Raw genomic sequence first — 15750 nt, 5'->3', positions numbered from 1 at the left:
CTTCCCACTAACCTTTTGAACGTCTCCAGAGATCTGCGCTGTGCTGAGGTCCAGATATTAATATTCAGCCTCACACAATAATTTATCCTTTGTGCTGATAATATCGTTATTATATACAATATTATTATATTATTATTAAGGAGGAATTGATTGAGTACAATATGGAGATACTTGTGGTCGACTACAATCACTTATGTCACCGGGAAAAGACTAAGAAACTATTTGAAGCTGCAGCAGGTCGGGTAGTTTATCTTTATCTTTCCTTCATCGTCATGGAAACAGTGACAATGTTCAGGTCAAACTGACTTCCTCTTCTAAGTAGTGAAGTTAGTATGGACTATAAAAAACAACATGTTCCTTCTGTGGAATGAATCGCATCCTCTCACATTCCTGCCCCCCCCCCCATTTGATTCAAATCCTCAGCTTTGGAGGAAAAAGACTCCCTCACCATGGATGGGAGGTCACAACATCTGTCCCTGCTGGTCCAGCCCAAGCTGCACACAATGTCGAACATCTGGAGCTGGAACTGTGAAAGAGAAGAAGAAGAAAAGGAAACATTGAGATGTTGACAAACAGAGAGACAGGAAACATGATGTCATGAAGTTCAAAGGTCACAGCCTCAAAGGATTCTTTCAGAGAGGAAGTCCCACTTCATCCTCATTCAATAATAGTACTTTACTTTATAGTTCATCCTCAGTTAGTAAGAGGAGTTTCTGTTATTATTCTGAAGAATATTCTTCATATTAATATGAAGAATATTCACAAAAATAATACTCATATTAATATGAGGCTAACAAGATGAAGGAGGTAAACGCCTCTTTAGAGACGATGAGTTTGAACAAACCTCATTAATGGAGCGGTGATCTTTGTTTTCAAGTAAACAAATTACTTTATAATCCACGTATGGAATAAATATAAATCATTTTACACTTTAATCTCCCTCAGCTGACTCACCGTGGCCGACTCCCCTCTGGAGCCGATGGACCTGGACATCTTGCCCAGGACCTGGTACCCGTCGCTGGACGTGTTCCCGGCCTCCTTCAGCTCCTTCTCGGCCACTTCCTGGCAGTCGATGTTGAGCTTGACCCCGGTGGAGGACACCAGGATGTGGAGCTTCAGAGAGGGGGGGGGAGGGGGCATCAAAGTCTGGATCAAACACTTATTGTTTCTCAACATATTTCTACAGCTGATCCATCTAAAGACGCCTTGTTTTGTTGTCACCAGAATACCACTGATTCATTAGATGAATAACGGCTTCACTTAATTACATAAATTAACTAAATACAACTAAAATAAAAGTCTGCCTAGATAGTCGGGTGTTGAGGAGCAGCAAAGAAGCATCAGCAGAGACAGATTCCACCTCACAGAAGCTTCCAGAGGCTTCTTTGTGTGGACTGATTCATCGGCCTGGAGGAGCTGCACATTTTTTGGGAACCAGAATTCCTTCCTCTTGTCTCATTGAGCCTCTCAGACGGCGTCAACTCTAAACAGTGAAATCACAGAGACAGCAACGCACACAAAAGGAACCACAATGCATTGCTGCTCATGATGTCATCCTGTGGCCGACGAGGAAAGTCGCATTAAAGCGCTTTGATCTGAACTTTGAACTTTGACCTCTCGTCTGAAGGTTGAACAGAACGTCGTCATGGTGATGAGGTCTGATTCAGAGAAAGAGTCTTCTCTCATCGGGGATGGAGAGGAAACGGACCTGTCAAAATAAAAGCGCTGCTGAAGACAGAACTTTATTAATTTTCCTTTGAGGTTCTCGTCTGATCTGAACTGGATCCGTATTTTGAATCAAAGCCACTTTATGGACAACGTCCTGCAGATGTGGATTAATCCGCCGCTAAAAATAGTCCCCGACAAATGCTCTATTTCCTGGTGTTTGTGGTGGTGGATCCATTGATCGATCAGACACCACCTTCGATAGAAGGACTAAAGCCTTCAGGTTTCTTCCACTCGACCCACCTGCAGAGGAAGGAGGATCTAAATCCCATCTGACAGAGTTCAACTAGCTTTTCTCCACCTCTCCAGGAGTGTCCTCGGGCTGCTGCTCTTTATTACGGCCGGAGGCGTCTGGCAGCGAAAGCAATCAATGTGCCGCCGGGTGTCCCCGAGCTCCACACTGATCCCCAGACAGCTGAGTGGTTTACGGTGACCTCTGACCTCCACCTCCTCCAGGGGAAGAAGATAAAGGAAGAATTTCACCCTGGAGGATCAGATCTGCAGAGTTCTGTCCTCGTGGAGTTTCTCCCTTCTGAGAAAGGTCTGGCCGTTGGGCGTGAACTGGTCTGCAGCCTCCTCGGTCCCCCTGGACCAGTTTAAAGCATGCGTTACAACGCGATTGGGTGTGATTGATGGCGCCCACGTACAGAAGCAGAGGGTAAAGACTCCTCCTTCTGCTCCAGCGGTCAAGCCCTCTGCTGCTGCGTCTTACCTTGTGGAAGCTCCCGTGGAAGATCCTCTTCACCCGGTCGTTGTCGAAGGTGACTCTCTGGATCTCACCGCGCACGTCTTTGTTGTAGAAGGACAGCGTCTGGCTGGAGGCTGAGAGGCAGGAGACACGGAACAATCAGAGGTCCACCTTTAGTACCCACACGTTCCTGAAGAAAAGACTATTTATATATTTACATTCGACTACACTACTCACTAACTGAAGCAGACGGTCAGCGTCTGTGACTCAGACATGTGACCATTAAGCACATTGGCAGACCACACGTGTGGGAACGAAGAGGACTTACGGCCTACAAGGACCCCAGAGAGGAACCTGCCTCATGGCCTCAAGGCACACACAACTACTTCACACACAGACACATAGGTACTCACGGTCCAGCGTGACCCCGGTCTCGGGCTTGTGGTCTTTGCTGGACACCTGCCAGATGTCGAAGGCCTCGGACGGCGAGTCGGGCAGCAGGCGGATCATCAGGATGAGGGTGAAAGAGGGGGGGAGACCATCGGGGTGGATCTCCCTGAGGGGCAGAGAGGACTGTCAGGGCATCGTGGAGGCAGAAGTACTCTCAGTACATCCAGCCGGTGTACTTTTACCTCAATAAAGTACGTTTCCTGGTGGTATTCGTACTTTTAGGGTTGATAAATGTGTCTGCTCCTACGTGAGTAAAATGATTTATATTTCCACCGCTGGCTCCTCTTCTACATCATATACATACATAAATATATAAGTACGCACATATATATATGCATGTAAACAGGCTGCAGGGTGGAGGACGTGACCTCACGCAGCCTCGTAAATCTACTGACCCGCTTTGTAAAGGGGAGGAGCTCTTTTTACCATCAACAGGACAATGAGGAGAAACTGTGTCTTCTGATGAAGAGAACCTTGAAGGAGCTTCCTCCTCTATTGAAGGTCAGGACCTTAAAGGTCTATATATGTTTGATTGACAGGTGGTTATAACCTCAGGATTAATAAAGATATTTACAGGAGTCGAGAAGGTAAACTGCATTAATCAGTACGATCTCAAGCAGCATGATGGAAGTAGGACGGATTCTTGTGTGTTAGCAGCTGGAGGAGGTGCTGTGACTTAAGTCCACACCACCTCCTCTGGGGAGAAGGAGCTGAGAGCCTCACGTGGTCGGCTGGCTCAGGAAGGCGTCTTTGTGGAGGCGGTAGGCGGCGAAGCTGTTGAAGGAGCCTGGCTCCATGGAGACGCCTCGCACCGACCCGTAGGTCTTCTCCGTCAGGTTGAAGGCCTCAAGCATCCGGAACCCTGAAACACACAACGAGAGGCTTCCAGCTTCAGGGACCAGGACTACAGGAGGCCTCTACATGGAGACCTTCAGGGACCAGGACTACAGGAGGCCTCTACATGGAGACCTTCAGGGGCCTGTACCACAGGAGGCCTCTACATGGAGACCTTCAGAGACCAGGACAACAGGAGAACTCTACATGGAGACCTTCAGAGACCAGGACAACAGGAGACCTCTACATGCAGACCTTCAGAGTCCAGGACTACAGGAGGCCTCTACATGGAGACCTTCAGGGGCCTGTACTACAGGAGGCCTCTACATGGAGACCTTCAGAGACCAGGACAACAGGAGACCTCTACATGGAGACCTTCAGAGACCAGGACAACAGGAGACCTCTACATGCAGACCTTCAGAGTCCAGGACTACAGGAGGCCTCTACATGGAGACCTTCAGAGACCAGGACTACAGGGGGCCTCTACATGGAGCCCTTCAGGGACCAGGACTACAGTAGGCCTCTACGTGGAGACCTTCAGGGACCAGGACAACAGGAGGCCTCTACGTGGAGACCTTCAGGGACCTGGACTACAGGAGGCCTCTACGTGGAGACCTTCAGGGACCTGGACTACAGGAGGCCTCTACGTGGAGACAGCCTCCTGCGTCTCTGTTTCTACTCACCAGGGGAAGTGAATCCATTCAGGAAGATCAGGGGACACGCTGAGGAACAAGAAAAAGAAAAACGTCACTACTTCCGCTCCATGGAGGCTGAACCCTGGGGGTCGCGGCGTGGTGGTCGTGGTGGTCGTGCAGCCGACTTACAGGAAGAGGCGGTCTCGCAGATGAAGGTGATCAGGTTCTCTTTGATGGTGTCGAAGGCGTCGAAGTCGTCCACCACAAAGACGTGCCGCTCGCTGGGTTTGCTGCCAATCTCCTGCAGCTCCACGAAGTCCACATCGGCCACGCCGATGGCGAAGACGCTGTAACCTGGAGACGGAACAGAGCCGGGGAGGGAGGGTGGGGGGGTCACATGAAACCAGCTGCTTCTCCTTTTTTCTCCGGCGGTACGTTGTGGTGATGCATTGTGGGTCCTTTTGGGCCCGTTACCTGCGTGCTGCAGCTTGGCGGCCTTTGTCTTCACTTCGTCCTGAGAGCGCCCGTCCGTGATGGTCACCAAAACTTTGGGGACGTTCCTCCTCATCCCGTTCTCCACGGAGAAGGCCTTCTCGTAGGTGTGTTTCAGCGCCACTCCTGTTTAGAGAGAGAGAGCGTCACAAACCATCTCTCCATCATACCGTGGGACCCTGGTCATGTGACCCTGATGTCTCGACCTGTCTTGGTGTTGCCCCCCCGGTAGCGGATGTGGTGAGGTGCTGCCATGGCGACGCCTTTGTCCTGATAAGCGTTCAGCCTGAACTCCGTCTTTGCGTCGTCGCTGTACTGCACAAAGGACACCTGGAGGGAGGGTCATGTGACACCAGGCGTCAATTCACTAATTCATCACGTGCGTGAAAATGTAAAGATTGTCTTCCTGCAACCGCCGAAAATATAAAATACTGGAGAACATTAATAATTAACAATAATTAACATTAATAAAGGAAGCTATAAGAAGGTATAGAAGGTGTAACTTAAGGAGAGAGCCCACTTGTATTATCTGTGTCTTTATTATAATCTATATTAGCATGCTAACCGTGCTAGTTCTGTTTTAACGCTACCAATGAATCAATCACAGAAATGCGTAAACTACTTTTGGTACACGTGATTCTACGCGTGAAGCCGACCTGCATCCCCGACGGGCCGATCACATCGAAGGCGGCAATCATGCCGGAGACGAAGCTGCGGACTTTGGTGAAGCTCTCCTCTCCGATGCTCCAGGAGCCGTCGATGAGGAACACCACGTCGGCTTTGGCTCCTCGGCAGACTGAGGGGGAGAGAGAGAGAGTGAAGGGTCCACCACCACCTGCACCAGAAGCATGACCTGGGAGGATCCGGGTCTTTGACCTCACTGACTCCACAGAGACACTCGCTCCGTGTCCCCTGAGGGAACCTGTCCTCTAAGGGGACAACCAGCTTGGAGTCACTTGATGATCTCTTTCCCAGCAAAGGAACGATCTACACAGACAACGAGGCAAAGTTTCCCCATTTTAAAAGCTGGTGAGACAGCTCAGTTTATCCCGATATTTGAGACGCGTCTTTGTCCTCGCGGCTGAGGACAGTTTGTCCACCTCGATCGTTGTGTTGGAGGTGTAGTCGTAGAGATAGTGGGACTAGACTCAAAGCCAAAGATAAATACGTTCACTACGAGCGGTTTGGATCCTCTTCAGTCAGAAAAGAGACTTTCTGTGGATCTGATGAACCGAACTTTGGTCCATTTAAGGACAAACATGCTGCACTTATGAAAGAAAATGAAAAGAGGAAACAAAATTCATCATCGCTCTCCATGTATTCACCGGCAGAACTAACATGAACTTTAACTTCAGCTGACATCGACAGCAAAGGATTGTGGGTGCTGGGAGACACTTACTTGACCACGCCGGGGGCACGGTGGGCGGGGGGGACGGGGTCGGTGGAAGCGTTGGAACCGGAGTCGGCTTCACCACTGCGAGAAGCACAAAAAGGTCCATCAGCGTGTTTGTGATGACTGTCATAAACAGCAAGTATGTGGTGTGATGAGGTCATCGTTCTCTTCAGAGACACCAGACTCCATTCAGGAAAACAGTGATTTAACCTCTCAGGAGTCTCTCATCTACTTCTTCTTCTGTCAGTCAGTTTGTGTTATTCTGTTACTTTTTGTGCTTCAAAGGTTATTAGGATTCATTAAAGTTGCACAATAACACCAACAGCCTAACAGGAGTAGATCAGAGACTCCTGTTAGTCCTGAGAGGTTAAATCTGTGTTTTTGTGTCTGGTGAGTCTGAAGAGAACATGCCAGCTTCCTGTCACAAAGTCCTGTCAGATATCAAAGAGGTGAAGATATTCTAGACATATCGTTCACTTAAGCACATCACTTTGCTGCATCTACTGTAGTAAAACTCTGAGTATGAGAAGACGGTCGTGAAGCTCAGAAATAAGCAGGTGTGTGTTAAAGAAGGACTCACGTGTCCTCTCCTTAGCGCTGACCCCCGGGCCCTCCAGGTTGGGGGTCTGAACAAAGACGCTGGCGGTGTACAGGGCGTCGGGGGAGAGTCCGTCGAAGCAGTACTGGGGGAGGCCAGCGGGGATGGTGATCTCATGCTGCCCTTTGCTGGAGGCTGCGGGAGGAAGAGGAGATCTTTACTCCGTCTGCATTATCAACGCTCTCTCTCTTAAATCAGCATTTTACATCACAGATACTAGTTTTCAAAATGTTTGAGCTACTTTTGTCCCGCCCCCTCTTCCTCTGCTCGCTTGGTTCTCTCAGACTTTGAGAGGTGGTTCATCTCGGGGAACTATTACTGCAAACGCTTTGTATTCTGATCACCACGTGGAGTCGAGTGCAGAAAGAAAAACTAATAAACTGCTACCGTGCTTCATCAGGAGAAAGAGCTAAGATGTGGAATATTAAAACGCTTTAAGCTGCTTTCCCTGACCTTTATTTTCCATTGATCTGACTTTTATTTTGAAAACCGCTGCATAAACAAAGATGTCTCAACTTGTGTCCATGCAGAGAAACATGATGTTTCACTTAAAGCTGCTCTGATTCACACCAGAGTGCTGAGTGTAGACGCGTGACCTTTGAACTCTTCAGTTATGCCATTACCAGCTCTGCGACATCAGTGAGTCACATGACCACACATCCTCAGGAGACACAAACCTCTCCGCTGAGTAACCTAAAGCCTCAGAGATGGCTGGTTGAGACGGAGGATTTCTGCTCCTCTGGTTGGCTATTCGGCTAGCAACCCCCCCCCCCCTCCCGCGCTCACTAATCACTTCCATCTAGACATTTAAACACGGATACTAACTCTCCTGGGCTTCATTTTTTCCCTCCTCTCCGACCGCCTCTTGGCGCTCCAACAGGAACCAGATGGGACTCAAAGTATTCCAACAGGATGTAGTCCTCAGACCTCATTAAAGGCTCGGGGTCGGACACTTTCGATCCACGCCAGTGCCCGCTGGCGTCATGCTGGCGTCCCACTAGGGTTGTCACAATGCCAAAATGGTGACGATATGATACCTGCCATAAATATCCCGATACTTACGGTACAACATTAAGGCTCACTGTCACTTACGTCTTCAGGACGTCAGCATTTGCTGGTTCCCGCTTCTCAAAGTCGGGATCGACAGCTGTGAATTGTCTGCTAATTTATATATGTTCATATTTTATGGTAATGAATCAAACCCAATGGCTTTAAGGAATATGAATCAAACTACAATTAGCCGCTGATGTCACCCCTTCATCATCTTACATCATTTGTGGGAACACATTCAGAACCAAGTAGACCCCCCAGCGGTCCTGAGATCTCCCCCCCAATGAGGACTGAGGTGAGACGTGGTAATAATAGATTAATAATAAGGATGAACAGCCACAGAGAGGCGGAGCAGACTCACGGTCGAGGGGGAGGAGCTTGATGCGGTACGACGTGGCGGCTCGGTGAGGAGTCCACTTGATGCAGAACCTGTCGTGGTCGATGTTGTGCGTCTCGATGTGGGTCACGTTGAGGTAGACTGCAGGGGGCGGAGTTACACATTTCATCCAATCAAACGCAGCCGAGGGACACTTTGTCAAGTCAAGTTAACACTTTTACAGGATAAAAAGTATAAAAATGTTGTTGGGTTATGAACTTAAGATTATATATATATATATATATATATATATATATATATATATATGTATGTTATATCACTTGATTCCTATCCTCTTTGTCATTACCCAGCTGTGTTTTCTAAAGGTCAGGACTACAAACTACAGCTTTTACTGTATTAGTGGCAGAAAATGACATCAGTCGCATCAAAGTCAAGTTCTTCTTTTTCTGTTTTTACATAAATCAAAGGGGTGCTCTCGGAGGGGCCTGTGGAGTCTCATTTAACGCGGCTCCGGTACGTACGGGTCGTCCCCTGCCCGGTCAGCGGGCCGCTCGTCCCGCCGACGTACTGAGCCGCCACCTTGAGGTCGTAGGTGGTCCCGGGCTGCAGGTTGTGCAGAGTGTAGGAGGTCACGTCACCAACGAAGAAGTCCACGGGCTGGTTAGTGCCTGGAAAGACAACAATGTGCAGAACAGTGTCAGAAAGTCAGAACATCAAGGAGGGGAATTACGTCTTGTATCTCACTCCCAAAACAGACCCAACTCAAGGTCCACCTACTGGCTCGTCTCCCAGAAGCCTTCAATTAAACACAGGAACGAGCTCTGGATCAAATCCAAACACATTTGTCTCGGCAGACGCCTCCTGACTACTGTGGAGTCACTCGTCCACAGACTGAATGCTGATTGTGACACAATCCAGCTGTTAGTGGGGGGGGATGTGAGACCAGTGGGACCAGTGGGGGGGCTGTGAGACCAGCGGGGTCTGTGTTTCTGGGGTCTCACCTGCGGGGGTGTAGGTGAGTCTGTATCCCTGCACAGGGGCCGCCACGGGGTCCCAGGCTACTCTGAACCTGGTGTACCACTCGTCTGAGACTCTCAGGTTCCTGGGACTCAGCATCCCCACTGAGAGGGAGAGGAGACGGCAAGTCAATAGAGACAACAAGTCATGATTTAGAGATAATATAACCAGAAGCAGCTGACTCGGCCTCACCTGTGCGTCCGTTGCCATTGAGGGACCCTCCGGGGCCCTCGGCGTAGAGGGCCTCCACGGTGATGTTGTACGGGGTGTCGGGGAGCAGATTCTGCAGCATGGCGTTGTTCCTGTTCCCTGGAACCAGTGTCTGGGAGGAGTCAGGAGGAATCAGGAGGAGGGGTCAGGAGTAGAATGAGGAGGAGTCAAGAGAAGGAGGAGGGGTAAGGAGGATGAGGAGGGTCAGGGGGAGAAGGAGGAGGAATCAGGAGGACAGATGTTCACTCAGGAGGACCCGAGAAAAAGCTGGTGCCTCGGTCGCCATGGAGACGCTCAGCAACATGGCGACCATTACTCCTGTTGTCTTCATCCACACGGTTCATGTTTCTGTGTATCAGTTCGCTTTGTTTGGTCTCTTCTAACCGTCACACCAGGAAACGTCTTTGTGATGGACGTTTCTGGTGTGGATGCATTTCTCAAAGTCATCGTACTCATATTCTGCTTCCTTCCTATTAGCCCGTATGATTCAGCGAGGTATGTATGCATGCGAAACTGCGATGCATCAACATTCCATCGTTCAATAGTAGAGTCCAGAGAGATGTGGGTGTCACCAAATGATAAATGTTGGTTTTTGAAGCACAAACCTCCTCCATTAACCACAGATGCTAAACTGTAATAAGTGGTAATGAGAACTCCTTTCATCGCCGTCCCTCGGCTGCAGTTAGCTGACTCATGCAGAACAGGTGCTTCGCTAACAAGTGGGGGAGGGGGGGGACAGCTGGGCCGCCTATGCTCGTTACCCAGGACTATTAATAATGTTGTTACGGCCCTAAATGAAGTGTTTGTTTAACGGAGCCTGTAATTAGTCTCCGTAATCGGGGATTTGTGAACCTGGACGGGTCGAGGGAATCCTGAAGAGTGACTTCACTGCATTGTTTGGAACATCACGCCGAAGGGAGGATCAAGAGTTCATCCAGAGGAAGAAAGTAAAAACACTGAGATGAATCCAAAAGAGCTTGAGATTCATCGTCCCTCTTTGTGTTTCTTACATCACTGTCTTGTGCTTTCCCTTTGTTTACAGGCAAAGCAGCCTGGAGGAACCTGAATACAATACGTCGTCTTCAGCAGCCTACTTACGAACTCTGTGATGGGGTCTCCGGTCAGGGGGGCGTAGGCGATCCTGTACTGCCTCACGGGTCCCTCGGCGTGGTCCCAGCCGACCGTGAGGGTGCTGGTGGTGGGATCGAACACTCGCATGTTCCGGGGCCCGGCGCGCGGCACTGCAACACAAACGCGACAACACAGGCTTATACGCCATGTGGCCACTGGGAGGTACTGCACTCCACGTGGCCTAAATGCTGGATATACACAGTGCATGAGGGATTCTTGCTGCTCTTACGTGTCTTGCCGTTGTCCTTGACTGGCGATCCCTCTCCGTCAGCATACAGAGCCGTGACGCTGACCGAGTAGGGAGTGTCCGGGATCAGGTTGTCCAGGAAGGCGTTGTTGACGTTCCCTGGAACCATGACCTTTGTGGTGGAGAAACCAGGAAGATCAAAACAATATATATATATATATATATATATATATATAGTAGACATCATCACATCGCCGCCTGGCACTGATAACGTACATAATGACCTCACTGCTCATCCAACGCTATCATAGGAGCCTTCTGCTGCCAGGCCTTCTCCTCAAACACTAACACAAGGCCTGGGAGGTCAGGCGGCCGAGCACGTCACTCCTTCAGTAAGTGGACTGACGGATAAACAGATTCTGCGAGGAAGCGGCTGTCAGCAGGACCTGCTCGCTAACCCCTCATAGCAAGGACGGCTGTCAGTGGGATCATCACGGAGCCGTGAGCAGCACAGGCGTTACATCATGGGAAGCTGCATCTGCCGGTTGAACTCCAGTCCACCCCCATCGAGGGCCGCTGATGTTTTGGTTAACGCACATATCTCGGAGGCTTCTTGGACCCGGTGTTCTGGCACAGCTGGGGCTGTGAGAGGGTCCTTTGGGTAAGGTCAATAAGACCCTCTGACAACACTCTCTAGGGTTCTGATTGGGTCAAGTTCAGTGAATGAGATGAATGTCTAATTTCTTTCTGGCTAATCACTGAGCTGAGTGTTTAGACGTCTACTTGATTGATCCACTCACAGCTTATTCACTAATCTGTAAGAGCTCTAAAATCAACTGTAACATTTGCAATGAAGATACTGAATGGGCTGGTTGTGTTTTTTACTGAAGACTTCTCTTGTGTACAACTGATGTAACGGACCATCTGTCCATCTGTACGTCGACCGCAAATAAGTAAATGTTCATTCCAGTTTTCAGTGACATCATTTGAGAATAAGACTCAAGTCAAAACTAACAACAGCAACATTAAACGCAAATGCAAGACCGAATAGCCTCTCAAGTCAAGATCTCTAAGTCCCACACCAAGAGCAAATTAAAATCCAGTTTTCACCTCTGAATGAGATGATTTGAGGTTTTTTATCAACCGTCTGGTCTGCAGTGACAAACCTGTCACTGCAGATGTTGGATGTTGGATCGATTCCATTGGTTTGCTCCTCACTTTGTATCTTCAGGGTGACGTCATGTGAAGCCAGTGCTTGTTTGGGTTAAAGTCAGGTTCTGGTTTGATTTACTCAAATCTAAAATCCCTCTCAACTGTTCTATTTATATTCAGCGAAATGAAATATCTCAGGCTTTTGGACTACTGGTCGAAGACAACGACCATCTGAAGATGTCGCTTTGGGCTTTTAGGAAATTAACAACATTTTATTCCATCTTTTACACATTCTACATTCTACATTATACATTCTTTATCTTAACACAACTGGGAGCAGAACGGCTCATGAAATGAGGTTTGTATTATTTTTATTCAAATATGGCAACAGTCATCTGAAGGACTTCACATCCTAAAGAGGTTTCACCTCCATGTATCTATAACCCTTTGAGAGAGGGGCGCTAACGAGGCTAACGAGGCTAGCCCCGGCCTGCAGGGGGGGAGAGAGAGAGAGGGACTTACCGACTCGGTGGGTCTGACCCCCCTCAGGGAGGAGTAGGCCACCCGGTACTGCTGGACCTGACCCGTAGCCGGCTCCCAGCGCACGTTCAGGCTGCTGGCGCTGGGGTTGTACACCTGGATGTTCCTTGGAGGCGTGCGTGGGACTGCAGGGGTCACAGAGGTAGAGAGAGAGAGAGTGAAGTGAGGGGGGGGGGTTGTTGACTTTCTCCTACTGAGCAACCAGACCACAAAACAAAGGCTTTGTTCCAAGCGGCTCCCGTTTTACAGACGTGTGATTACATTCCTGAAGTCGGCGAGCGAGTGCTAAACAGAGACGCAGCGTTGATTCCATTCTGCAGACTGCTGAGGCCTTTTTAGGTCATTTAAACATTTCAGATAAGCTTTCAAAGGACCTCTTGCTCCTCGCAGGAGGAGGGCGGTTCATGGCAGGGTGAAGGTCACTGAACTCAAAGTCTGCATCTCCTAGTGGAGAATGTGTGCAGAGAGGCAGAGAGGCGCTGCCTTCATGCAAAGGCCTTGACTTTCCTTTTAAAGCAAACCAGATGTGCGCGTCCCCCTGGTATTTGGAGCTCTACCCAGTAAAACAGAACTGGATGCGGAAGGTGGATTTAAACGGAGCCTCCTCCTCAATCAGGACTAACCCTCCTCTGTACCCCCCTTGAGGAAAGCAGCATTTAATACCTTTGGAAAACAGAGGCCACATGTCTGAATGTCTCCCACCCATCAAACCCGAGGTACCTTTGACCCTTCTGAGGCATTAAGGAACCGTCATCTAGTCTCCTGTTATTAATGCTTTTATGACAGTAAGCGCTTGTGTTTGTGCAGACAAAGTGAGTCCTGGTGGGAGGCAGAGGATAGATACAAGTTGCTGGTACTCATCAGACGCTCCCTCTCTGGAGACAAAGATAATCATCAGAGGTTTGTGTGGGGACTCAAAGATCAGGCCACACTAATATTATTATTAGAATTATCATATTTTAGAATGAGACACTTCCATAACGATGTACATTCCAAAAGTTATAATTTAATGGGAGAAGTGTCACATGTTTCTATCTGACAAAATAATCTGCTTTAATTTCATATTTGTTGGCTTTTAGCCTCTGCACACAAAGTGATGAGTCATAATTATTAGTATAAAGGATTTATAAAGGATTTAGTCTGAGGTTTCAGGCCATGAATCATGACGACAGAAGATTCGTTTGAGGAACCCAAAGAGGAGCTTTGTCCCGCTCAATCGTTTTGAGTAATAACTCTGTTTGTCAGATCCATAAACACAAAGACTAACGTCATCAGAGCAACAATCACGTCATCCGACGTGGCCTCAGAGGAAGCAGGTGGGCTGAAATATGAGTTAATAAAGACCCCAAACAAAGAGTCTCCCAAACACACAGCGTCGGGACATTCTAGGCTGCCGCTCGCCCGCTGGAGCAGGCTGTGGAATCCATGAAAACTAACCCAGGATGCATTTCTGCTGACTCGCCACGACACGCCGTCTGGGCAGAAACGACACCAACACACACACACACAGAGACACACAGAGACACACACGCACACACAGACACACACACAGCGGGAGCTCAAACCACCCAGAGCATTCCTCCATTGGGACTCATCAGGACTCACACACTGTCTGGCTTTGAGCTCCTTGTTGTTCCATCCGATCATTTGGGGGATTTGTGATTTAGGACTTTTGGCTCTTTCTGCACATTTCTGTGGTTTTTCCACTGTTTGTCTATAAAGACGTTTCTGCCGTCAGAAAGATACAGAAAAGGAGAAAGCCCTGAACATTTATGATAAATGCTTTGGTGCATACATTTATCCCCAGGAATGACTACTCTGTTTCCACTGGCAGCTGCTCTGTAAAAGTGTGACCTTTGACCTCAGTTTCCCCCGCAGAAGGAGGCGGTTAAACGTAAAGAAAAAAAAAACACAACTTCTCCCCTTTTCACCTGAAAGCTCAGTCAAACAGCAGATTGACCAGATGTACAGTAATACGACACTTTCTGGGTAGTAACTTACACATTTCAGAGTCCTACTTTAAGAAGGTGTTAAGTGTCTTCTTGTCCGTCTAAATGTGTCCAGTAGGTCTCGTTTAACTATAAGATGCGAGAGCAGGTCATTTCTCTGCACGGATCCCTAACGACATCCCCACAGCAGATATTCAGAAAGTTTGAGCAAGTGTTGAATCGGTGGACGTGGTCCCGCTGAGGACGGTGCGGGGAGAGTCAAGGACTTACGTGTCTTCCCGTCGTCAGACTGGCGCAGACCTTCTCCCTCGGGGTAGACGGGGACCACGGTCACGGTGTAGGGGGTGTCCGACAACAGGTTCCTCAGGACGGTGTTGGTGGTGCCGCCTGACACCTGCTCCTGCTCACACACAACACAAGATGACTACCAGGAGACAACCTCTGGATCTTTAAGAGAGGCCAGAGCTTTATGTGTCAAAAGCCGCATTCTGTGTAGTGACCAGCAGGGGGCGACTCTACTTCTCTCTTGATTTATTCCCTCAGTAAACATTGTAAACATGACTTTATGGTCTGTAGTTTCAAGTCTTCTTCAACACAGCATGATGTTTGTTTAGTAAATGACGGTCCGTTTAGAGTCAAACAGACCATGAAGCAGGGGATGCTTTAGGGCGGGGCTACACACTGACAGGTCTCTATCTTATTATACTGTTGCTTCTTATCTTAACATGTCTTGTTATCATCATTATATCGTAGCTTCTATGTTATGTCGGTGCAAGCAGTAAGTCTCACCATGTCCTCTGCGCCTCCCGCTGAAGGGACGTAGAAGAGGCGGTACTGGCGGACGTTGCCCTCCGCCGGCTCCCAGCGCACCCTGAGGGAGCTGGTGGTGGGGTCGGTCACCTGAAGGTTCTTCACTCCGCCCAGAGGCTCTGTTACAAACAACACGGGGCCCAAGCGTGAGTTACGGCCGCCGTGGAGTCAGACCGTCTAGCGAGTTACCAAGCGTCAATCACAGGGAAGAAACATCTGCTGACTTTCTTTGATCACCTCAACCTCCTTCAGCGATATCAACTACAAGTCGAGGAAAAGGTACATTGTTCAAACGGACGAGGCCAGATGTGCTCACAGCTGGAACTCACTTGTCTTCCCGTTCTCCGACATGCGTTTCCCCTCCACGTCGGAGTAGACGGGCACCAGCGTGACGTTGTACTCGGTGTCCGGACGCAGGTCCCTCAGCACCGTGTTGGTGGACATCCCAGACACCTGAGCCTGAAGAAAGGAGAGTCAGAGAGGACAGACGTCCACTTCATCGGTTCGTTCTTCTAACATATGTGTCCTCTTCTTTCAGCGCTGTAATGAAAC

General features: G+C 49.0%; 1 protein-coding gene across 4 annotated transcripts in view; it reads right to left on the bottom strand.

The window, feature by feature from the left end:
* The window catches only part of col12a1b (collagen, type XII, alpha 1b), a 60348-nt gene that overhangs the window by 7081 nt on the left and 37517 nt on the right, over positions 1 to 15750 (bottom strand). For all 4 annotated transcript variants that reach the window (XM_078093390.1, XM_040160972.2, XM_078093389.1 and 1 more), the window contains 22 exons: positions 15528 to 15657; positions 15178 to 15317; positions 14659 to 14788; positions 12422 to 12564; positions 10790 to 10919; positions 10528 to 10670; positions 9412 to 9541; positions 9204 to 9323; positions 8724 to 8870; positions 8227 to 8343; positions 6798 to 6950; positions 6224 to 6298; positions 5481 to 5620; positions 5031 to 5154; positions 4807 to 4950; positions 4522 to 4686; positions 4381 to 4419; positions 3587 to 3725; positions 2827 to 2969; positions 2438 to 2547; positions 955 to 1113; positions 449 to 526 (listed from right to left, as the gene is read on the bottom strand). In XM_078093390.1, the coding sequence (XP_077949516.1) occupies positions 449 to 526; positions 955 to 1113; positions 2438 to 2547; positions 2827 to 2969; positions 3587 to 3725; positions 4381 to 4419; positions 4522 to 4686; positions 4807 to 4950; positions 5031 to 5154; positions 5481 to 5620; positions 6224 to 6298; positions 6798 to 6950; positions 8227 to 8343; positions 8724 to 8870; positions 9204 to 9323; positions 9412 to 9541; positions 10528 to 10670; positions 10790 to 10919; positions 12422 to 12564; positions 14659 to 14788; positions 15178 to 15317; positions 15528 to 15657 (2799 nt within the window). The remainder of the gene's footprint in view (positions 1 to 448; positions 527 to 954; positions 1114 to 2437; positions 2548 to 2826; positions 2970 to 3586; positions 3726 to 4380; positions 4420 to 4521; positions 4687 to 4806; positions 4951 to 5030; positions 5155 to 5480; positions 5621 to 6223; positions 6299 to 6797; positions 6951 to 8226; positions 8344 to 8723; positions 8871 to 9203; positions 9324 to 9411; positions 9542 to 10527; positions 10671 to 10789; positions 10920 to 12421; positions 12565 to 14658; positions 14789 to 15177; positions 15318 to 15527; positions 15658 to 15750) is intronic.

Source organism: Gasterosteus aculeatus, chromosome 18 (assembly GCF_964276395.1).
Source record: "Gasterosteus aculeatus chromosome 18, fGasAcu3.hap1.1, whole genome shotgun sequence".
NCBI lineage: Eukaryota > Metazoa > Chordata > Actinopteri > Perciformes > Gasterosteidae > Gasterosteus > Gasterosteus aculeatus.
Note: the sequence above shows the minus strand (reverse complement) of the source record. Positions and strands in the feature narration are given on the sequence as shown.